Source organism: Pelophylax lessonae, assembly GCF_965119305.1.
Source record: "Pelophylax lessonae genome assembly, chromosome: 2".
Classification (NCBI taxonomy): Eukaryota; Metazoa; Chordata; class Amphibia; order Anura; family Ranidae; genus Pelophylax; species Pelophylax lessonae.
Window position 1 is genome coordinate 163,903,121 of NC_138769.1, and position 25,545 is coordinate 163,928,665.

The window sequence follows — 25,545 nt, forward strand, 5'->3', positions numbered from 1 at the left end:
TGCACCAAAAACACAAGTGTTGTATTTTTACATGCATTTTGCGCTTTTTTTTTTCCCTTTACCACACTGTGTTTAGCTGGTTGCTAAGGAGTGGGCCCGGGAAGTCGGCCACCGCGTTCTTAACAACTGAGTAATTATCGACTGGTGCATGCTGGGCTGCTGACAACATAGGGTGGTGGTGCCACCAGGTGATGTCGCCGGGTGGCCCCGCCCCTTAGCTATTTAGGAAATGTCACAAGGTGGAGAAGGCAAACCGCAGGAGTGTTCGTTGCGAGAGGAGCTTTTTTTTTTTTTTTTTTTGGGTTCGGTGGTGTCCTGATTGATGATGGATCTACATCGGGGGACATTGTTTTTTTATTTTCTAATAAAGGACTTGACAAAACCCTTTTTATTCACTTTTAAACTTTTTTGGTGAATGGGTAGCCCATACATATTTATATAGGGGAGGGATCTGGGGGATCCCTTGTTAAAGGGGGGTTCCAGATTCCGATAAACCCCCTGCCCGAAGACCCTAACAACCACAGCCTAAGGTTGTGGGGAAGAGGTCCTTGTCCCCATCAACATGGGGTCAAGGTACTTTGGAGAGGGGGGAGGGCATAGCCCCCCCTGCCCCAAACAACCCCCCTATGTTAGGGCATGTGGTTCCCTCCAAATTTTTACCAAACCCGAGGGGCCTAGTCAGGGCCAAACTGGACTATTGGGATATCGAAAAATTTCCCGGTAGGACAGCGAGTCCGCCTGTCCTGGGGCCGCTTTAAGGGCAGCGGCGCCCGTAAAGAAGATGTCTCCCGGGCTGACACGACAACTGTGCATGCGCCGTTCCGAAGATTGCCGGGCTCGGGAAAGCTCGTATATGCTTCGGCATTTTCGGACCATACAGCGCATGCGCAGTTCCGTTCCGGTGACGTAATGGGGCTGGGCGACACTATTTTTAAATGTATCTTCACTCCTCTCCATGGTGGTGCACGCCGGTCGGCCGGCCGGGCAATAGGACTAGAGCAGTGGTGGCTTTTTTTTAGCCTGTGAAAGCCTCTGGCTCTAATCACATGGTTAAAAAAAAAAAAAAGCCCCATTGAACTCCATGCGTCCAGCGATCCGCGCGTAGATTAGGGGGCCGGACACATGCACAGCCTCTGACATCTACTGTATCATTTCCGCACAGCCTCTGACATCTCCTGTATCATGTCCGCCCAGCCTCTGACATCTCCTGTACCATGTCCGCACAGCCTCTGACATCTCCTGTACCATGTCCGCACAGCCTCTGACATCTCCTGTACCATGTCCCCACAGCCTCTGACATCTCCTGTACCATGTCCCCACAGCCTCTGACATCTCCTGTACCATGTCCACACAGCCTCTGACATCTCCTGTACCATGTCCACACAGCCTCTGACATCTCCTGTACCATGTTCGCACAGCCTCTGACATCTCCTGTACCATGTTCGCACAACCTCTATCTCCTGTACCATGTCCGCACAGCCTCTGATATCTCCTGTACCATGTCCGCACAGCCTCTGACATCTCCTGTACCATGTCCGCACAGCCTCTGACATCTCCTGTACCATGTCCGCACAGCCTCTGACATCTCCTGTACCATGTCCGCAAAGCCTCTGATATCTCCTGTACCATGTTCGCACAGCCTCTGACATCTCCTGTATCATGTCCGCACAGCGCCTGACATCTCCTGTACCATGTCCGCACAGCGCCTGACATATCCTGTACCATGTTCGCACAGCCTCTGACATCTCCTGTACCATGTCCGCACAGTGCCTGACATCTCCTGCACCATGTCCGCACAGCCTCTGACATCTCCTGTACCATGTCTGCACAGCCTAAGACGTCTCCTGTACCATGTCCGCACAGCCTAAGACGTCTCCTGTACCATGTCCGCACAGCCTAAGACGTCTCCTGTACCATGTCCGCACAGCCTCTGACATCTCCTGTACCATGTCCGCACAGCCTCTGACATCTCCTGTACCATGTCCGCACAGCCTCTGACATCTCCTGTACCATGTCCGCACAGCCTCTGACATCTCCTGTACCATGTCCGCACAGCCTCTGACATCTCCTGTACCATGACCGCACAGCCTCTGACATCTCCTGTACCATGTCCGCACAGCCTCTGACATCTCCTGTACCATGTCCGCACAGCCTAATAGGTCTCCTGTTCCATCCAATGCACAGCCTCTGACCACCTGTCCTGTGTTGCTATCCTGTAGCATATATTGCCAGAACATATCTGTTTTATCTATATATAAAATACACTCTTTAAATGTGCTTTAAAATGCATGGTTTTCCCTTTTATGAACAAGAAAATAATGACGTTATGCTGTTGGGCCGGTATAATAATGAATTCAAATAACTGTAGTATTAGGCTGCAACATAACAAAATTAAAAAAGGGAGTTGGCTCTGATTACTTTATGAATAGGCCGTATACTGGAATTAACACGGCTATAGACGCTATACTAAAATGACGGTGATCAGCGACTTATAGTGTGACTGTGATAGGGTGGCAGCCAATCTCGTGCTAACAATTGGGAGATACACTGACTGACATCAATAGTGACACTAATAAAGTGATCAGTGAGAATACTACAATGACACTGGCTGGGAAGGGGTTAACTTTTGCTAGGGGCAATCAAGGGGTTAGCTGTGTGCCTAAGTGATGTGTAACGTGTGCTGCTTTTACTTTACTACCTCTCTGTCTTTTCTCCCTGAAACAGCCAGAATGCTGTTCCCAGTACACAGAGTTCTGTGTTTTCGTGTGTGCGTGATTAGCCATTGGCTGAAATCAGCAGCCAAACTCGCATCCAATCACAACACTGGTCGAAAGGGTGCACAGGCCGGAAGAGAGGCCGCGACATACAGATACGTCGCTCAGCCTGCAGCTGCCACCCGCCCACGGGTTGTTGGTAATTCTATGCATTAAGGTGAAAAATCTGTGCTTCAGCTGTCCCCCAGATCCCCCCTTTTTCTTACCTGAACCTGATCGTTCCAGCCGCTGTCTCGGGTCCTCATTAATAGATTGATAGCAGCAGGAGCCATTGGCTTCCGCTACTTTCAATCAAATCCAGTGACATGAGAGCGGGGAGCATGCAGAGTCCCGACGTCTGTGTCAATAGCCGCAGCAGCGGGATTTGTGAGCACGCCTGCACCGGTGCCCAGATGGAAAGCAGCTCTCCGTGGGGGCACCTAATGAAGAGGAGGACCCAGGAGCGCTGCTGGGGCACCCCAGAAAAGGAGGTTTGGGGCAGCTCTGTGCAAAACTCTTGCACAGAGCAGGTAGGTATAGCATGTTTGTTATTTAAACAAAAAAAAAAAAACCTTTACAATCACTTTAAAAAAAAAAAAAGTGTGCACACCTTTTTGCTGCATTTGTATTCACTAGGTGGCCGATTCACACTTGACGTTTTGTGAACACACCTTTTTTTTTGTGCATTTTTCATGCAACAGCATAGTGCAGCCTATTCATTTGAATGGACTGCCCCATGTACAACAAATAGGCCGAACCTTTTTTTTTTTTTTTTAAACATCTTTTATGGCACACCCAACTAGGGTTGTCACCTCATCCCCTTAAGGCCCCTTTCACACACTGCGTCCGTCAGACGGACTCCGTTTTTGTCAGTGGGGGATCGATCCGCCGATCCCCCGCTGAGCAGGAGGATGACAGCTGTGTCTCCGTGCTGTGTGCAGAGACAGAGCTGTGAGGTCCCCATGCATCTCTAAGGGGGAAATCGGATGGGAACGGACCATCGGTCCGCTCTCATCCGATGGATGGATGGAAAATAGGGTTTCCATCCGTCCAGATTTGACGGATCGGATGTCAGCGGACATGTCTCCGCTGACATCCAATGCCCCATAGGGATGCATGGGGGACTGTTCAGATCTGCCAAAAAAAAACGGACAGGCGGATCTGAACGGTCCGCCTGTGTGAAAGAGCCCTTAACCTGAACACATTTTAAATTACACAGGTTCTGTGGCTGATTAACCACTTGCCGACCGCCGCAAGTACATAAACTACGGCGGTCAGCCCCGGCCAGGCAAAGTGACATACCGGTACGTCACTAGCCTATCACTGGCTTGTGAGCCAATAGCTGGCGAGCGTGCGCCCGCTGAGGCGCGCGCCCGCCCCGGCTCGTTCCCTGACAAGTCAGTGCATGTGACCAGCGGACCCGATGTCCGCCGGTCACTCGCGATCGTTCGCCGGGAAGGGAGAAAGGCAGGTGGCTAATGTAAACAAGCCGCCTGTCATTCTCCCCTGTGTAAAAATGGAGATCAGACGGTTCTACTATGTAGAACCGTTGATCTCTGTTTTTACACTAGTAGCCATGTCCAATCACAGTTAGAAACACGCCCCTAGGACACACTTAACCCCTCCCTCTCCAATACAGTTAACCCCTTCCCTGCCAGTGTCACTTTTACAGTAACAGTGCATATGTATAGCACTGATTACTGCAGTAATGTCACTGGTAACCCCAAAAGTGTCAAAAATATCAGTCAAGGGTCCGATCTGTCCGCCGCAATGTCGCAGTTCCACAAAAAAAAAAAAAAAAAAAAATCGCAGATGGCCGCCATTACTCGTTAAAAAAAAAAAAAAAAACAACACCAAAAATGACAAAAATCTTTCCCTTAGTAAACGCGATAACTTTTGCGCAAACCAATCAAAATACGCTTTTTGCAATTTTTTTTACCAAACATATGTAGCATAAAACAAATTGGCCCGAAAATGTTAAAAAATTTTGATTTTTACATTTTTTTGGGGGAATTTCATATAAAAAAATTTGAAAAATATTGTTATTTTTGCAAAATTGACGCTCTTTTTTTGTTTATAGCGCATGATCAAAAAACCACACAGGTGATCAAATACCACCAAAAGAAAGCTCTGTTTGTGGGGAAAAAAGGACGTCAAATTAGTTTAGGTACAGCATTGCACGACCGCGCAATTGTCCGTTAAATTCACGCAGTAAAAAAAAAAAAAAAAAAAAAAAAAAAAAAATCGCAAAAAACCCCCTGGTCAGGGAGGGGGTAAAATCTTCCGGGGCTTAAGTGGTTAAGGTGGTAATTACACTCACTTAGTGCCTTAAGCTGGATACACACTATCCAACTTTTGTGGTTAGATTTCCTTCAGATTTACCTTTTCTATGTAGTGCAAGGGCCTGCCAGATTGCATACCAATTGAAAGTGTTTAGGTTTGACCTCATATTATCTGGTTTTGGTAAATCTAAAGGAAAAAGTCTTCAGAAAATCTTATAGTTTGCATGGCCCATAAGGCTCCTTTCACACAGGCGGACCGTTCAGATCCGCCTGTCCGTTTTTCAGGCGGATCTGAATGGATACCCCATGCATTTCTATGGGGCATCGGATGTCAGCGGAGACATGTCCGCTGACATCCGATCCGTCAAATCTGGATGGATGAAACCCTATTTTCCATCCGTCCAGAGGATCGGATCACATGAGAATGGACAGGCGGTCCGTTCTCATCCAATTCCCCCATAGAGAACAGCGGGGACCTAACAGCTCTGTCTCCGCACACAGCGCGGAGATGGAGCTGCCATCCGCCCACTCAGTGGGGGATCGGTGGATCGATCCTACGCTGAGAGAAACTGAGAAATAAGGCTGTGTGAAAGGGGCCTTCTGCAATAAATTAGCATCAGAACCTGTGTAAATAATATGTTTGGGTTTAAAGGTATGAGGTGGCAACCCTATACCCAACACAGCCAGCAAATGTGTAGTGTGCCATAAAAAATGCCTGGCACCACACGCATGCACATTTTTCTTGTGTTTCTGTGCGCATTCTTGCGATTGCAGTTGGTGTAACCCACCACAATAGGGTTGCCACCTCATCCCTTTAATCCAGGACACATATTAATTACACAGGTTCTGAGGTTGATATAATGCACATAAAGCACCAAGTGAGTTTAATGACCACCTTAATCAGCCACAGAACCTGTGTAACTGTGTGTCCTGGTTTAAATGGGTGAGGTGGTACCCCTACACCACAAAGGCCCTCACTGCTGATGAGAAATGTATAATATATATCCCTCTCATTAAAAGTCTTGTTCCTGCTCATAGACAGCACAGAAAATTGACACACAGCTCCGCTCCTTTTCTATTACACCGCAATCGCCTGAGCCTTTGCCAGTAGTCAACATGGCTACGGCCGCCTAGTGCATCCAGGGTCACGTGACTCTCCTTTAGCCCCGCCTCTTCAGCATCTGATTTCTTCGGGAACGCGGGTGTTCTCCATTGACGAGCCTTGCACAGGTGCCGGCTGGTATTCGGTAGACAATGGCGCTCCACGGCTTCCATGTTTTGGCTCGGCACTGCCGGTCTCTGAGGGACATAACTAAGGCCGCTCCACGGGTTTCTGTTTCACCTTTCCATGTGACATGCCGTTCTACCCATGGCGGGTGAGTGAGTGCGTGCGTGATTACGTCACGTGTGATGTCATTGTGCGTGTTTCCTGAGCTTTGCTTTTGACAGTGACAGCGACCTCTGTGTGTGTCACCTTCATAGGAAGAATGTGTGTAGATAAGTGCACACTGACCTGTGATGGGGGTCCTGGCTGGTAATATAATCAGAGGAGACAATCCCTATGAGGGGGATTTACTAAAACTGGTGTATCTGTGCATAGTAACCAATAAGCTTCTTAGGGCTCTTTCACATCGTCCTGTGATCCCCCGCTGAGCAGGAGGATGACAGCTGTGTCTCCGCGCTGTGTGCGGAGACAGAGCTGTCAGGTCCCCATACATCTCTATGGGGGAATCGGATGGGAACGGACCGTCTGTCTGTTCTCATCCGATCCGAGCCGCTGGACGGATCGAAATTAGGGTTTCCATCCATCCAGATTTGACGGATCGTATGTCAGTGGACATGTCTCCGTTGACATCCGATGCCCCATAGAGATGCATGGGGGACCGTTCAGATCCGCCAAAAAAACTGACAGGCGGATCTGAATGGATGAGAAGATATAAATCAGGTGCGCTAACCCAAAAAACAATTATATCAACAAAGCATATATACTGTGATCCAAAATATGACAGTGACAAAAAACTGTGACAAAATATAAATAACACAATATCAAGACAAATGCAAATCAATGCAATTGAACAAAGGAACCACCCATGTGTATCAAACAAAAGTGTCAATCCAAGCCAGTGTTATAAATCAGTCCAATTAACCACTTCCCCCTAGGACGACGTCGTAAACTTTGCGGGGGTATACCGGGATGATGCCTCTAGCTAGAGGCATCATCCCGGTACCGTTGTTTGAAGCCGACGGTCGGCTTTCCGTCGATACCGATCGATGCGGCTCGGGAGCCGCTCGATTGTTACCCTGGGGGGCGGGAGGGGACGTCCCTCCCGCCGCCTTCCGCGGCTTTTACCGGGGCTCCCGTCCCACCGGGAGCCCCGAGCACCCAGCCGGCGCGTCCGCCGGCTAGATGGAGTCCCAATGAATGCCGGAAACGGCATCGATCGGGTCTCTGATGACGTAACCCGGAGGCGGCGTCCATGACGTCACTTCCGGGTTAGTGTGCTGCAAAACGGCGCCAAATTTGAAAAACGGCTGTATGCAAAAACGCAGTTTTCGGCGTTTTGCATACAGGGAAGTGTAGTGGAGGGGTCGAGGGTCTTTTAGACCCTCGATCCCTCCATAAAGTGTACCTGTCACTGCATATTGCTGTCACAAGGGATGTTTACATTGCTTGTGACAGCAATAAAAGTGATCAGATTTATTTTTTTTTTAAAAAACTGTAATAAAGTTAAAAAAATAAATGGGAAAAAAAAAAAATTAGCCGCCCCGATCACCGTTAGCTCGCGCACAAAAAAAAACGTATACGGAAGTCGAGCCGCGAATGAAATCGCTGTTCAAACCACACATGTGAGGTATCGCGGCGATCGCCAGAGCGTGAGCAATAATTTAAAAAAAAGAGCTACACTCTAACTTTAAACTGGTAACCGTTAAATAAATTTAAAGTGTCTCCTATTGAGATCTCTATTGACCGTAGTTTGTCGCCATCCCACAGGGGGGCGCAATTTGAAACCGTAACATGTTGGGTATCTATTTACTCGGCATGACATCATCTTTCACAATATACAAAAAAAATGGGCTAACTTTACTGTTTAGTATTTTTTAAATGCAGTGAAATGGAATTTTTCCCAAAAAAATGGCGTTTTAAAGACCGCTGCGCAAATACCGTGTGACAAAAAATAATGCAATGACCGCCATTTTATTCTCAAGAGTCTTTGCTAAAAAAATATATATAATGTTTGGGGGTTCTAAGTAGTTTTCTAGGAAAAAATACGGGTTTTAACTTGTAAACACAAAGTGTCCGAAATAGGCCTGGTATGGAAGTAGTTAAAAAGTGAACAATGAAGCAAAAAAAATCCAGAACTCTTTGGTGAGAAGACAATATAATTATGGAAGGTGCAAACCGCGTGATTTAAAGTTCAGCGTCCCACCACCAGCTTAACATCTTACCAAAGGGTTAATTAAAAAGGGCATAAAGCGATAACCCTGCTCCAGAGATCATGCAGCAAAGGAAAGTTCCAAGTGAATCAAGATGGCACTGCTCCCTAGATAGCGTGATTTCAATTCTTACCAGAAGGGACATTAATTAAAGCCTTGAACAATCCTGTGATCCTGTCCTGCACGAAATCACTGTGTAGTGGATCGCTGGTATGATCTCAGATGTCTTTTCCTTATGGGAATTTGAAAGTAAAGTAGCGATCAGTGCAACAGACGTCCTCCTCCCGACAGGTGAGCAATACGAATGGATCTGAATGGAAAGGGGCCTAACTTCTGCTGTGGCATCAGCTGGAAAGCCTTCTAACATGGCGGATGGTTGTTCTGATAACCTTTGTAGAACTACAGAAGCCAGCCAGCGATGCTGTGCACTTTTGGTCCCCTCACTCTCGTCCCCTCCAACTTCCTCTTTTAGTAATGCATACAGACATGTGAGACAAAACCACAGGTCTGAAATAGCAATTTACAGGAAAAGAGATGCAGAAAGAGAAGTATGTCTTGTTAACCTGAAAGAAAAGTTACATTTTTTGTATATGCACTTGTGACGTAACTATGGATATATAAGTGATGTACACTCCTATTTTGTGGTCTTAGCAAGCAGGCATTAGCCGGGCTGAGCCAACTTTCGCTAGCGAATGAATAAAAGCTTGTTTTCTATAGAGCTTGAGTCCTAGAAATTCATTTGGATTTCCTGCTACACTGCTTGCTCAATTAACCACTTACCACATACCGACGTATATATATACGTCGGTAAACTTTGCGGTGTTATACCGGGATGATGCCTCTAGCTAGAGGCATCATCCCGGTACCGTGGTTTAGTGTCAACGGTCGGTTTTCCGTCCGTAACGACCAATGCGGCTCGGGAGCCGCTCGATCGTTACCCGTCCCCCCCTCCCGCCGCCTTCCGTGACTTTGCTCGGGGCTCCCGTCCCACCGGGACCCCCGAGCACCCAGCCGGCACATCCGCCGGCTGAACGGAGTCCCGATCAATGCCAGATACGGCTTCGATTGGGTCTCCGATGACGTAACACGGAGGCGGCGTCCATGACGTCACTTCCGGGTTACTGTGCTGCAAAAAGCGGCAAATTTAAAAAACGGCTGTATGCAAAAACGCCGTTTTTGTCATTTTGCATACATGGAAGTGTAATGGAGGGGTCTAGGGTCTTTTAGACCCCCGATTCCCTCCATAAAGAGTACCTGTCACTACATATTGGTGTCACAAGGGATGTTTACATTGATTGTGACAGCAATAAAAGTGATCAGATTTTATTTTTTTTTTTTAAAAAACCTGTAATAAAGTTAAAAAAAAAAATTAAATAAATAGGAAAAAAAAAAAAATTTAGCCGCCCCCGTCACCGTTAGCTCGCGCACAAAAAAAAACGTATACGGAAGTCGAGCCGCGAATGAAATCGCTGTTCAAACCACACATGTGAGGTATCGCCGCGATCCCCAGAGCGTGTGCAATAATTAAAAAAAAAAAAAAAAAAAGAGCTACACTCTAAACTGGTAACCGTTAAATAAATTTAAAGCGTCGCCGATTGAGATCTCTATTGACCGTAGTTTGTCGCCATCCCACGGGGGGGTGCAATTTCAAACCGTAACATGTTGGGTATCTATTTACTCGGCGTGACATCATCTTTCACAATATACAAAAAAAATGGGCTAACTTTACTGTTTAGTATTTTTTAAATGCAGTGAAATGTGATTTTTCAAATATTTTCCAAAAAAATGGTGTTTTAAAGACCGCTGCGCAAATACTGTGTGACAAAAAATATTGCAAAGACCTACATTTTATTCTCCAGAGTCTTTGCTAAAAAAAATATATATAATGTTTGGGAGTTCTAAGTAGTTTTCTAGGAAAAAATACTGGTTTTAACTTGTGAACAAAAAGTGTCCGAAATAGGGCTGGGGCTTAAGTGGTTAAGCTTTGGCAAAAAAACCTAGAAGCTTATTGGTTATTGTGCACAGCTGCACCATATTCTGTGTGCTCTAGTTTTAGTAAATCTCCCCCTATGTGTATGACATTCTTCAGAATAACATTGTGCCTCCAAAGAGGGCGCCGGTGTTCTGCCAAGGTAAAAAATCTTCTGTGTGCAGTAGCCCCCCCCCCCCGCAGACCCCCTAATACTTACCCGAGCCCCATCACACTCCAGCGACATGCAGAAGAACCTTGGCTCTCTGGCAACTCTCCTTCCTCCTTGGCTGAGACAGCAGCTGGAACCCTTGGCTCCCGCAGCTGTCAGTCACAGACAGTAAGTCAATGAGAAGAGAGAGGGGTGGGGCAACCTGCTCAGGAGTGAGCCTGCTTGGATGCCCCCACAGCGAGCTGCTTGCTCTGGGGGCACTTGGCACTAGAGAGGGGCAAGAGCACCCGTGGGGGATCTAAGAAGAGGAGGATTGGGGAAAAACCATTACACAATCAGGTAAGTTTTTTCTTTTTTTTTTTAAACTTGCATTTATTATCACTTTAAGTATTAAGACCCTTTACTTGGTACTTTGGCATTTTTTGGTATGGCGCGACAAGCTTTCCACACCTGGATTGGGTGATCTTTCTGTCATTATTCTTTGCAAATCCTCTCGAGTGAGAGCAATAATTCTAGAAAAATACCTCCGCTGTAACTCTAAACTGGTAACCAATAACAATTTTTAAAGCGTCACCTATAGAGATTTTTAAGTACTGTAGTTTTTCACCAGTGACATCATCTTTCACAATATACAAAAAATTGGGCCAACTTTACTGTTTAGTTTTTTTTTAAATTCAGTAAAATTTTGGATGAGGATCAGTCTCTGGACAACAATTTTCAGATCTCTTTAGAGTTGTTCATAAGGGTTCAAGTCAGGGCTCTGGCTGGACCACTTTGGGGAATTATAAGGAGTTGTCCCTAAGTCACTCCTGTTGTCTTGGCTGTGTACTTTGGATTGTTGTCATGTTTGAAGGTGAACCTTTGGCTCAGTCCGAGGTCCTGTTTTCGCTTTTTCATTAAGGGTATTTGGTCTAGCTTACAAAGAGTTGAACTCAAACAACTGTAGTATTAGGCTGCAACATAACAAAATTAAAAAAGGAGGGGGCTCTGATTATTTTTAAATTTGCTGTATACTGGAATTTACATGGCTATAGACGCTAGTGTAATGGTGGTGATCAGCGACTTACAGTGTGACTGTGATAGGGTGGCGGGCAATCTGGTGCTAACGGCTGGGAGATACACTGACTGACATCAATAGTGACACTAATATAGTGATCAGTGAAAACACTGTACTATTGACACTGGGGCTGAACGATATTCGATGTAACATCGAATATCGTGCTGCAGGAGTGGGCGATAGTCACATCGCCGGATCAGCCGATATTGGGGACTCACAGTGAAGGAAGGTAGAAGAATACAGCCCAACCGTCCCGCATGTTAAGTCCTTCCTGCAGCTCTCCTGACTGAGCGGTGAGCAGCGCACCGTGAGCAGCGGCATAGGGAACCAATCACGTGTGCCTGCACACCTGATTGGTTCGCTGTGCCGCTACTCACGACGTGATTGGTTCGCTGTGCCGCGCTCACCGCTCGGTCAGGAGAGCTGCAGGACGGACTTAACATGCTGGACGGATGTCGGCATTGTCGGGCTGTATTCTTCTACCTTCTACCACAACTGTGAGTCCCGATTTCTCTGCTTATAGATCTTCCCGTCCAATGGCAGGCACTGATTTCTGATGGTTCAAGATCTCCTCTCCGCTGTGCCAATCTTTTATGTCTTTTTCTATTTGTCTCCGGCTCCCCGTCTGTTTCTTCTGTCTTACCGTGTCATTCTGATTTACCTTCTCGCCGTACAATCGCACAGTTTACCATTTAGAATCGGAATTCGGAATTATTCGAGAATTGGAAGGGTGGGGATTGTGTGCAGTGTTAGCTCTGTAAAGTTGAACTAGCCCTTCAAGTGCAGAAATGAAACCTATTGCAGCTCACCGGTCTGTAGAGGTGGGGGCTACAATTGTTTTTTTACAATTTATTTTTCTTCTTTATTTTCACCTGCTGATCCTGCTAGGAACATACTTCTATTCCTAGGGTGACAACCATGCTGTATTTAGGAGGAGCAGCGTTGTCACTCTAGGAAGTATGTTAGGACTATATAACACCTCCCCCTCTCTGTAACATGGGGGGGGGGGTGGTTAGTCAATAGAGATGGTGGTTAGTCAATAGAGATAGCTGGGAACAATGCTGAATGATAACTGTCCCCAGAGGAAGAGAGCATAGGAAGTTATCCGTTCACAAGACCTCCTCATCATCACAATACTGCATTTTTATTGTATAGTATATGTGTGTTTTAACCCTGTATTTAGCCTGGATTGATGGCTCTCTCAATATCGCAATATATATCGTTGGGGGAAAAAAAATATCGCAATGTACTTTTTTTCCAATATCGTGCAGCCCTAATTGACACTGTCTGGGAAGGGGTTAACCTTTGTTAGGGGCAAGTAAGGGGTTAGCTGTGTGCCTAAGTGATGTGTAATGTGTGCTGCTTTTACTTTACTACCTCTCTGTCTTTTCTCCCGGAAACAGCCAGATTGCTGTTCCCAGTACACAGAGTTCTGTGTCTTTGTGTGTGCAATTGGCCATTGGCTGAAATTAGCTGCTAAACTCGCATCCTATCACAACATTTATTTATTTTTTGTTCATTGACAGACAGCTCCTGATCTTCATAACCATTGGGTTATACTGCCCCCTACAGAAGTAGGGCACCAGACAGAAAAGGAATCTGGCTACGCCTTAAAGCAATCCCAGGGGCTATACTCCCTCTCCATGCTATAGGTACTCAGTTCTTTTTCTGCCTAGTCAGGAGTAAGGACCTAGTTCCTTGCTGGGATCTCTGGTCCTGGCAAATTTCTTCCTTTTAGATAGGCATCGTGGTGCTGGGCTACTTAGAAGACCTCCTTCTGCGAGCGTCCCCTACTGCTCTGGTGGAAAAGCTAGAAATCCCCAAACAATCTCTGAGGGAGTTCGGCTGGATTCTGGTTCCATCCACAATGCTGGACTATCTGGGTCTAACTCTGGACTTGGAATTAGCCAGAGTGCTCATTCTTCTGGACAAATTCCAGAAATTGCATGCTGCAAATTGTCTCCTGCTGTCCAGCAGATGGTCATCCCTCTGGACTTGCATACTGGGCCTGAAGGTGTCTACCGTCAAGGCGGTTCCGTTTCCACAGTTCCCTACGAGGTCCCTGCAAAGGGTGATTCTGGCCAAATGGGACAAGAATCCGCAGTCTCTGGACAATCGGATCCGGGGAATGAAGGAGTCCCTGATATGGTGGCTTCGTTTTCCGATGCTTTGGCTGGGCAAATCCTTCCTCCCCTTGTATTGGACAGTGGTCACCACGGATGTCCGTCTGTCCGCGTGGGGAGGCGTCCTCTGCAAAAATTCTGCTCAGTGACTCTGGACACTGGAAGAGTCCAGACTACCTATCAATGTCTTGAAACGCCAAGCGATCAGACTGTGCCTGGAGTGAATCGTCTGCAGGGATGTCTAGTGTGCATTCAATCGGACAATGCCACGGCAGTGGCTTATGTCAATCACCAGGGGGGAGCAAGAAGTGTCCTGGCGGCTCTGGAGGTAGCCGGCATTCTAAGGTGGGCAGAACGGTTTGTTCCAGCCCCTTCCGCCCTACATATTCCCGGGGTGGAAAACCTGGCAGGTGGATTACCTCAGTCGGGAGGCTTTTAACCAAGGGGAGTGGTCCCTTCATCCAGAGGGGTTTCATCTGTTGTGTTTCCGGTAGGGCATTCCCAAGGTAGATCTGTTGTTGTCTCGGCTCAACAGATGCTGAACAAGGTGCAGAGGTTTGTGGCTGTCACGGGATCCTCTGGCAGATGCCACAGACGTGCTGGTGGCCCCATGGGGTCAGTATCGTCTGATTTATGCCTTCCATCATCTCAAGCTTCTGCCAAGACTTCTACGCAGGATTGAGGCAGAAGGAAATCCTGTAATCTTAGTGGCTTCGAACTGGCCTTGTTGGGCTTGGTACGCTGATCTGGTGCGGCTGGTCGCCGACGTTCCTTGGAAACTTCCTCTCAGGGAAGATCTGCTGTCCCAAGGACCAATCTTCTATTCTGCTTTACAGTCGCTGGCTCTAATGGCTTGGCTGTTGATTGCCAGTGCAGATGGATAGAGGTTTATCTGGGTCAGTAACTCCATCGCTGTTAAAAGCTAGGAAATCTACTAGGATGATCTATCCTTGTACGTGGAAGACGTACATTGGGTGGTGTGAGTCTCTTGAGGTTCATCCTCTCTCCTCGTAGCTTGAATCTTGACCTTCCTTCAACGGGGGGTTGAACAGAAATTGGCCTTGAGTAGGGATGCACCGATCCGATCGGATATCGGCGCCGATATGGCCATAATAGCTGGATCGGGGGATCGGTAAAATTAACAGATCCATGGGCCGATCCGGTTTTGCTCTTTACAAAGCTGTGAGGGAGCAGAGAACAGCTGTCAAAGAAAAAAAAAAAAAAGAGCCTCCTGCAAATGCCTGTCAGTCTCCCAGTTAAGTAAACACAATGAATACAATGTATCTTTTCGGTCTGCCGGAGGAGGGAAGTTTAACCTCTTAAATGCACAATTGTTATAAGGTATCTGCCGATACGATACCGATCCGGAAGTATTATTTTGTTATAAGCTCACAAAACAGTACTTCCGGATCAGACTCGGGATCGGCGATTTCACAAAGCAAAAGATCGGGACCAAAAAAGTCGGATCGGTGCATCCCTAGCCTTGAGTATCCTCAAGGGCCAGGTGTCGGCTTTGCCGGTCTTCTTCCAACGATCCTTGGCCACAAAAGTCAGACTCACTATTTGCGCTCATGGATGGGCCTCGGAAGGGGTTGTCCGCTTCTTCTTCTACCATTTCCAGATGGATCAGACAGATGGTTATTCAGGCCTATTCCATCAGGGGTCAGGTTCCTCCTTTCCCTGTCAAGGCACACTCTACTCGGGCACTTAGTGCCTCCTGGGCCGTCTGTCATCAGACATCAGTGACGCAGGTTTGCAAGGTGGCCACCTGGTCGTCGGTGCACACTTTCACAAAGTTCTATGAAGTGGATGTGTTGGCATCTGCAGATGCTTCTTTTGGCCACAAGGTTTTGCAGGCTGCTGTTTAGAGGACTTGATCCTCTTTGAGGGTGTATTGTTTTTTTAGGCGGGCTCCAGTTGTTTTGGTTGAGCTTCTGTTGCCTGGTTGGCTACTTTTTAGCCAGGGGCATTTTTTTGCTGTTCCCACCCCTCAGGTTTAACACTGCTTTGGGACATCCCAATGGTTATGAAAATCAGGAGCTGTGTCCGTCAATGAACGAAAGAGAAAATGGGATTTTTGAATTAACGTTAAATCCATTTCTCTGACGTTCATTGACGGATACAGCACCAACCCCTCTGTGGATTTGTAATTCTTCTGACACTGCTTGTAACAAAACTGAGTACCTATAGCAGGGAGAGGGAGTATACCCCATGGACTGCCCATAGACATAGCCAGATTTTTTTTCTGCCTAGTGTTCTACTCCTCCTGTAAAGGGCAGTATAACCCAATTATTATGAAGATCAGGAGCTGTGTCCATCAATTAACATCAGAGAAATAGATTTTATGGTAGGTCAAAAATCACATTTTCTTTTTTTTTTTTTTATCAAGATGTTATGGGTAAAGTTCCACTTTAAATAAAAACAGAATGAAAACACAGATGCATATAGTATATCTGATTTTAGCTTTTGGGGTAACATATACTTTAGGGCCTTTTAACACTGATCCATTATCTACAAACTAGACTGAACTGTTTTTTTTTTTTTTCCAACTTCGTGCAGCCAAATACTATTAAGAACTACCTGAATCTGCTTCACGTTGGTCAAGCTACCAAAACTGGCGGCAGAGCTTTTTTAATCTAATGCAGGAAATTTTAACGGTCCATACCGCCAGAAAAGTGAAGCCAATGCTTTACTGCATACCACTAAATGACTGCAGTAGTGTATGTGCCCTATTGGAACTGGGCTATGAATCAAGAGCCACAGCAGAATTGGGGTTTTTATTTATAGGCCTGATCCAGTTCTGTGGATAGGCTTCATGTACACTACAGCTCCTTAACTTGAGTTTAGGAGCTTTTGGCATTTTTTTTTTGCCAAAGCTCCTAAACTCCGCTCCATAAAAGCCTATGTGACCATGTACACATACGCATTTAGCAGAGTTTAGGATCTGCTGCGGTTATGGGAGGTTTAACCTCCTCTTCCTGATTGCGGGAGAATAGCGTTCAGGAAAGGAACGTTTTGCGTTTTCCCACGGCTGCAGTACATCACCGCCAAGCGTACATGAAGCCTTACATAGGTTGGAAAAAAAAAAAAAAAATTCAGACAGAAGATCTGGCGCCTGCTGAAAAGGTAATGGTGGAATGACATAGCCTAATGTGTCTTAGCTGCTCAGAAACCTCTCCATGGGGAGGAGTCAATACCAAAAAGCACAACATAGGACACAAAAGAGCTATATAACAGGCGTAAGAGTGGAATGGAACCCAATGGTGATGGTATAAAGACTGTATGGGGGCAGGCAGGAACTCCACAGTAGGTATAATAAAAGTCAGTGTTTATTGGAAATGGCTTCAAAAAGTACAATTGAAAATAAAACATAGGGTGGCAGCCTTGATGGTAACCTTACTGTATCCTCTGTGGTTTCATCTGCATCCTTGTCCAACAGTGAAGATGGATGGCCACAAATGTCGGGGGAAGGGCAAGAATGATTTGGGGCTCTAGCTGGGGGGGACACCAGATCTGATGAGGGGACCCGAGTGGCTGGTGGACGGGTGTCTGAAGTCAGATGGAGAGAAATCGTGTTCCACGTCCGTGGAACGCACTGGACAGCCGGAGGTGGGCAGGGCGCTCGGTGATGCCGTCAATCACCGCAACATGGGCTTGACAGGGTGCAGGTGTGCAAAACATGTTGCCATAGTGATGGGACCAACTCTCCTAGGCTTGCCTTCCAGTGCCTCTGTTCTCTGACGGCCTTCCAGTCTCCTGGCGCTGTGATTGACCTCATCACCGAGCACCCTGTCCAACTCCGGCTGTCCAGTGCGTTCTACGGACGTGGAACGCCTTTTCTCTCCATCGGACTTCCGACACCCGTCCGCCAGCCACTCGGGCCCCCTCATCACATCGTGTGTCCCCCCAGGCTAGAGCCCCAAATCGTTCATGCACTTCCATCGGGATTTGTGGCCATCCGACTTCACTGTTGGACAAGGATGCAGATGAAACCACTGAGGGCACAGTAAGGTTACCATCAAGGCTGCCACCCTATACTTTATTTTCAATTGTACTTTTTGAAGCTATTTCCAATAATTACTGACTTTTATTATACATTCTGTGGAGTTCCTGCCTGCCCCCGTGCAGTCTTTTTACAATCACCATTGGGCTCCATTCCACCCTTAAGCCTGTCTTATAGCGCTGTTGTGTCTTAGGCTGCATTCACATGTGAGCGTTTGGATCGCGGGCAGAACCGCTGCGGTTCCGCCCGCGATCCGGAGATTATTGCAAAACGCGGGACGCCTAGCGTTGCCCGTTGATTTGCAATAGCCCCCCAAACGCCGAGCGATGTTGCCGCGATTTCCGCCTGCCGAATCGCGGCAACATCGCGCAAACAAAATCGCGGGACACAATACGCTCCAAAGAAGCTCTTGTACTTCTTTGGAGCGATTTTGTTTGCGCGATGTTGCCGCGATTCGGCAGGCGGAAATCGCGGCAACATCGCTCGGCGTTTGGGGGGCTATTGCATATCAACGGGCAACGCTAGGCGTCCCGCGATTTGCAATAAATCTCCGGATCGCGGGCGGAACCGCGGCGGTTCTGCCCGCGATCCATACGCTCACATGTGAACGGAGCCTTATGTTGTGTTTTTTGAAAAAAGATACATGATTATCAAAAGAGATGTCTGTGGTGTGCGCACAGCAGGCAATGATTATAATTTTAATTTACTATGTGTTATGACAGCATAAAAGAAAGCAAAAAAGACATGGATAATGCACATTTCCCAAATCGTCTTCCAGGCAGCTATTCGGGGCTTAATTGGCTCCACCTTCAACAGGAAAGACAAAAATCACCTCCGCCCATCTAGGAGTACACTTCGTCAGGTTTTTTAGGGTTTATTTTGTTTCCACTGGCCCTGATAATTGTGGTTGTAGGCCCCCCCTCAGGTGACTAGGTCCTTGTGAGCCTGTGTTCCTGGTTGCATAACTGAGGGTTTTTTCCCTGAAAACGTGCTGGACCTTGCTGCTTGACTAATGCAGGCAACTTCCACAGCCGGATGCTTTTTTGGCCAGTTCCTTTTTAATGCAGGTAGTGGCGCTGGTGGTTGTCAGGGGAGGGGGGGGGGTTCTTCCCGCATTTTCCCACCAGTATAGTACCTCTGGACAGTTTCCTTGTATGGTAGGCTGAGGAGGATTAAGATGTCACCAGTAGGAATGATCGAACTTTTGAAAAGTTCGGTTCGACCAGAACACTCGAATTTCCCAAAAGTTCGGTTCGGATTTCAGAACCCCATTGAAATCAATGGGACCCGAACTTCGGTAATCAAAAAACACAATTTTTAAGCCCTAAAACCCAATAAATGCCCCTAAAAAGTGCCTAGGGTTCTGGGTCATGCCCCATTAACTATTAATCACACAAAAAAAAAGTTCTTAAAAATTGTCATTTTTGATAAAAAAGCCAATTATTGAAAAAAAAAAAAAGAGAGATTTTTTGATTTTGAAAAAAAGTGTACATGTGAAGTTTCAGCTCTGTAGCATGTCCAGAACCATGAAAAAAAAAAAGATAATTTTTCAGTAGAACAGGGATGTGGGACCCTCCTTTTAACACCTATATGATCTTTTTTCTGGTTCTGGACATGCTACAGAGCTGCTACTATCACACCTATATATGTCTAGGTGTGTATATAAATATATGTATGTGTGTATATACACCACTATACACAAGTTCAGATGTTTTGCCTGCCTCCAAAACCCCCCAAAAAATGCCAGCAAAAACACACCTGGGCATTTTTTTTTTGACGCTAGCGTTTTTTTGGCATTTTTTTTGGGTTCTTTTGAGGCAGGCAAAACATCTGAACTTGTGTATAGTGGTATATATACACACATAATTATATGTATATAGACAACTAGCCATATATAGGTGTGATAGCAGCAGAAATATATTACTGTAAATGATTTCATTAGCACAAGCATATATTTCTGCTACTATCACACCTATATATGTCTAGGGGTATATATACAGACATATATGTGTGTATATATATATACCCCCTAAACACATGTTCAGATGTCATGTCTGACATCAAACATGTCCTCAAAAAAGCACTGGCAGTGGCAGCCCCTGCAGCATAAAAAATGCTTGGCTGGTGAGAAGCCATATGGGTGTGCCGAAGCAATTCAGAGAAATGATCATTTCTCTATAGCGGTCACCCTGCTATGGAAGGGTTTTGTCACCCTGCCATAGCAGTCACTGCCAGTTAACCCTACACTACACTACGGTCCCCTTACACTTAACACTTTCCCTACAGAAACTAAATTTTTGAAGCTAACTTAAGTGTAAAGGAGCACTCTAACTACACTAGATATCCCTTTCCTCACACTAATAAATAGCTAAATGACACTTTTAAAGTAAAATTAACAGAACTGCTTCCACTCTCTTCCATGTCCAGTAAAACAATGCTAGGAATATGGCGGGGGCGATCTTATATACTGGGGGGCGTATTCACTAATGATTGGTCTAGGGACCCCCTAGTCACTCCAATCACATTCCTAGCATTCTCCTGCCCCCTCAATTGGCTTTTGCTAATGGTTCTGGTCCAATCACAGGCTTTTAAAGCCCATTTCCTGAAGCATTGCATTTTGGGCGGTTCTGGTTGGCGAATTCCGAACTTTTTGGGCAAAGAGTTCTAAATTCGGCCAAACCTCGAACACCCAATGTTCGGGCCGAACCGATGGTCGACCCGAACCGTTGGATCATCCCTAGTCACCAGCTCTGTTCCATCACCAGATAATGACACGCTTCCTAGGAGCGGTATGTACACTTCCCCTTAGAAGCAGGGTGGCATTGGACCAGTGAATACCACAACCTGCTAGTGTGGATTACATACTGGTAAGGGTCCTAGGCTGTGTGCAGGACCCAGACAGCGAGCCTCCTAAAACCATCTCCTCATTAGGGAGCAATGTAGCCTCCTAGGCACTAGGCAGGCTAGATTGGGATCCACCTCTACTTCTACAGCTGCACTTCCTAATATAAGCCCATACCAAGGATCTTGATAAAAAAAAAAAAAACCCTTCCTCTATCTCATCCTAGGGTGTTGTAAGTAAAGAACCTCCACCAATGTACACAGGAGAAATTTAGGTAAAAATGCAACAATGGGAATGGGTGGGTGAGAATATGAACGCTTTCCTGAAACAGATCCTCAGAATTACTGTTACTGGTAAGTGTAACCATGGCTTTCCCAAGTCATCTTCCAAGACTGCTATAGCTCCCGCTGCTGCCTGTGTTGCCTGTGAGACCAAGAAGATGGGAGAGCGGTGCTACAGCCAGGTCATTGCGTGAGAGGAGTCAGGTAAGTGTTTAGGGATGAACAAGTGGTGGTGAGTTTTTTTCATGCAGAGAATGCATTAAAGTGATTGTAAAGTCTTTTTTTACCTATAAAAATAACAAACATGTTATACTTTCCTGCTCTGTTGCAGTGTATTTGCACAGAGCAGCCCGGATCCCCCTCTTCTCAGGTGGCTCTTCTGTGATCCTGGCCCCTACCTCCTATTCAGTGCCCCCACAGCAAGCATCTTGTTATGGGGGCAACCAAGCCGAGTCACAGCTCCCTGTGTCCATTCAGATATAGAGAACCGACCTGGCCCTGCCCCCTCTCTCTCCTGATTGGCTAGCTGAGTTTGATTGACAGCAGCGACAGCCATTTGCCCCACTGCTGTGTCTCAGCCAATCTGGAGGGAGATTCTCGGACAGCTGAGACATGCTTTTGTTAGTGCTATAAAGTCAGTTGTGTTCACACTGTCTGGACAGTAACATTCTTGCAAGTTGTATCCTTTGGTGCTTTAGCGCAATTATTTACATCACAAATTTCTTATATCTTACAGATTTGTTACCCTCTCTTATGACCTGTATGAAGGCCAAACACCTGCACCGCCTCTGGTTTTACTTCATGGATTATTTGGTAGTAAGTCAAACTTTCAGTCTATCGCCAAAGTCTTGGCGCGCAAGACTGGCAGAAAAGTAAGTGCATGTCATGTTTATAGTTACATAATTAGTAAAAGGTTGAAAAAAGACCATCTATTTCAATTAATTGAAAAAATAAAAAATATAAAAATAAGTTAATAAAATCCATATAAATCCATATACATAGTCCTATACCTACAGTTGATCCAGAGGAAGGCTCGAAAACCCCTATAAGCATGATCCAACTTGCTCCATCAGGAGGAAAATAAATTATTTTGTGATTTCCCCAGAAGGTAATCAGATATTCTCTGGATCAGCAATATCTGGTGTTATTACCTATAAATAATAACATCCAGTTATGTTTGAGCATTTAGAAATGTATCCAGCTAATGTTCAGCTAATCTCTTCTCACAGCTGATAACCTCCATGCCTCTTATCCGTTTTGTTGCCCTTCTCTGCGCTTTCCCCAGTTTTCCAAAATCCTTGATGTGAACTGGTGCCCAAGACTGAACTGCAAATTCCAGATTAGGCCCCATGCACACGGGGCGTTTTTAACGCCGCTGTAAGTAGCGTCAGGCGTTTTCTTTTTGCAGCCTAAAAACGCACTTCCATGTTATTCTAAGTGATTGTAAAGGTTTTTTTCAATTAAAATAACAAACATGTCATACTTGCCTGCTCTGTGTAATTGTTTTGCACAGAGCAGTACTGATCCTTCTCAAGCTGCTTGCTATAGGGGAACTTGTGCGTGCTCGCTCCTGAGCCAACTCTCCGTGTCCATACGACACAGAGAGAGCCACTTAGCCTTGCCCCTCGCTCCCGCCAGATTGGTTATGATTGACAGCAGCGGAAGCCAATGGCTCCTACTGATGCATCTCAGCCAATCAGGAGGGAGAGACCCAGGAGAGCCTCTGCTCTTGTGCACAACCCAGAATCAGGCTTGGGTAAGTAGTATGGGGACTAATGGGGGCAGCTGGAATGCATGAAGGTAAAAAAACCTTTGGCCTTTACAACCAACCATTTTAAGTCTTACTAATTTATACAGGGGCAAAACAATGTGTCTCTCTCTGGAGCCTATACCTCTTAAGACACAAAGGATTTTGCTAGCTTTCAGAACTGCAGCCTGGCATTGCATGCTATTATTAAGGCTCCGTTCACATGTAGGTGTTTTGGGGCGTTTTTGGGGAGTTTTTCTGCTCTAGGATCAGCTCTCAAAACGCCCAACAAAACAAATCCTATTCATTTTAATGGCCCCTGTTCACATCTGAGCGTTTTGACGCTGTGATCAAAACGCCCAACGCTCAAAAAAGTACATGAGCTTCTTTTTGGGCAGATTACAGGCGTTTTCCATTGGTCTCTATTCAATCTAAAAACGCCTGCACAAAAAACGCCTGTAAATCGCAGTAAAAAACAGAAGTAAAGTCCCCCAAAAAAAACGAGAAAAAAAAAAGCCCTGTAAAGAGAAAGGCATAATGAGCTAGTATGCATTGCATACTAGCTCATTATGTAGTACTTACCTTAAAACGAAGCCCCTGCCGTGCCGCCACCTCAGCGACAGGACGGCGACATGTCCGACCGTCCTGCTTCCGGGTTCGCGTCCTCCGGCCATCTGATTGGCCGGAGGAGCGATTACATCACTCCCGCGCCTGCGCGCGGGAGCCGCCGTTCACGGCACTGAGCTCTGAAGGAATGGCATGGGTGGTCGTTCCTTCAGAGCGCCTGCGCCCATGACGTCATCGGCAGCATGCACTCTAAATATCTCCTAAACGGTGCAAGTTTGGGAGATATTTATAGCACCTATAGGTAAGCCTTAATATAGGCTTACCTATAGGTAAAAGTTTGTGAGGTGGGTTTACAACCTCTTTAAAGTGATTGTAAAGTTGTATTTTTTTTTTTTTTTAGTTAGTTAAAAATAACAATCATGTTAAACTTGCCTCCTCTGTGCAGTGAATTTGCACTGAGCAGCCCAGATCCTCCTCTTCTCAGGTCCCTCTTTGGCTCTCCTGACCACTCCCTCCTGTTGAGTGCCCCCACAGCAAGCAGCTTGCTATGAGGGCACCTGAGCTGAGCCAAAGCTTCGGGTGTACATTCAGACACGGAGCCGTGGCCCGGTCCCGCCCTGCCCCCTTTCTCTCCTCATTGGCTGACTGACTTTGACGGCAGCAGCCAATGCCGCCGTGCTGCTGTCTCAGCCAATGAGGAGGAGAGCCCCAGGCAGCTAAGGCAATCCTACAACATCACTGGATCTAGATGGGGCTGAGGGGGGCTGCTGCACACAGAAGGCTTTTTATCTTAATGCATTAAATAAAAAAAAAAAAAAAAAAAAAACCTTCTGCCTTTTTACAACCATTTTAGGTCTATGATCTACCAAAACACCCAGATCCTTCTCCACCATTGACTCTCCCAGTTTTACTCCTTTTGCTATTAGAGGGTTGTTAGTTGTAGCAAAAAAACATTTTTTTTTCCTACGGAATGTTTTAAACTTCCGCAAGTGAAAATCGTTGAAAAATTAAACAAAGGACTGTAAGATATATCACAATAAATGTCAAATAGTATTAGGGCCCATGTCGAAGGGGGATCTTGTCAAGTGCTGTTTCTTATTGAAACGTATGCAGTTGGAGAAGCAGTGTTCTCCACCTTGGAAAGAACTACAGAACAGAATCTCTCCACTTCTCATCTACATAACATAGGGAGAGATGTTTTGTAGGTAACCTGTGCAGGACTAATAAGAGCCTGTTCACATAGGGGCGACCCGACTTGCCGGGGCGACCTGTGAAGTCGCGGTGCACAGCGCGCACCACGACCTCGGAGCGACATGCACGGACTTCATATCATTGAAGTCAATGCAGGTCGCTCCAGGTCGCCCCAAAGTAGTACAGGACCCTTTTTCTAAGTCGGAGCAACTTGTGTCGCTCCTATTAGAACGGGTCCTGTGCTAATCTATGGCAGGCGACCCACAGCAACTTGTCAGGCGACCAGGTCGCCTGACAAGTCGCCCCAGTGTGAACCGGCTTTAAGACTGCTTGAGACAACATTGCACAGTCCAGGTGTGGTGTTTTTTGTTTCTGACTTCTCAAACAGATGTGACAAAATTCTTAGAACAGTATATTTAACAGGTTAAAAGTGGGACAGTAAGAAAAGTTCACTGTTAAAGTGTGATATATTGCACCTTACCAATTATTAGAAGTGGTGGCTGCATTACTTCTCACTTTTTGTCTAGGTTTTTTTTTTCCCTCTGTTTTCACCTTATGATCCTGCCAGTAACTTACCTCCTATATTGGAGTGCCCCCACTCTGGATGAAGAAGCGAGGGGGGGCACATTTGGGCAGCAGCATTGTCAGTCGGGGTGGGGGGGGGGGGGAGAGTGTTAAATGTACCAGCTAAATACACAAACAAATGAAAGCCAAACTCCAGCTTACACTTTATAATGAATTACAGCAAACAATGTTTTCCTTTTTGGGATAAAGGTTTTACATAAATAAAAGCTGATCATTGTAAGCACACTGGTGCAATGCGGGAAACCCTGCGATTCAGTGCCGGTTCCTGCAGATGGACCTGAATCGCACACTTGTTCACACTGACATCTGTGAACCACTAGGGGTTTCAATGTAAAGTTAATGACACCCCCATATTGGTTTGTGGATTGCAGTGAGAACTGTCAAATGGTGCAGGAATCGGATCGCATAGGTGTAAACACCCATGCGATCCAATTCCATTGTGGACAAAAAAAAGGGTCCTGCACCATTTTGTTGCGAATGTGATGCGATTTCAGCCATACACTTTGTATGGCTGAATTCACATCGCACAGACATCCAA

At 46.2% G+C, this 25,545-nt stretch overlaps 1 protein-coding gene across 1 annotated transcript in view; it reads left to right on the plus strand.

The window, feature by feature from the left end:
* The first annotated feature begins 6,219 nt into the window (after positions 1-6,219).
* The window catches only part of ABHD11 (abhydrolase domain containing 11), a 38,917-nt gene continuing 19,591 nt past the window's right edge, over positions 6,220-25,545 (plus strand). Inside the window, exons 1-2 of the mRNA XM_082245084.1 lie at positions 6,220-6,411; positions 21,654-21,789. Of these exons, the coding sequence (XP_082101210.1) occupies positions 6,290-6,411; positions 21,654-21,789 (258 nt within the window). The 5' untranslated portion in view covers positions 6,220-6,289. The remainder of the gene's footprint in view (positions 6,412-21,653; positions 21,790-25,545) is intronic.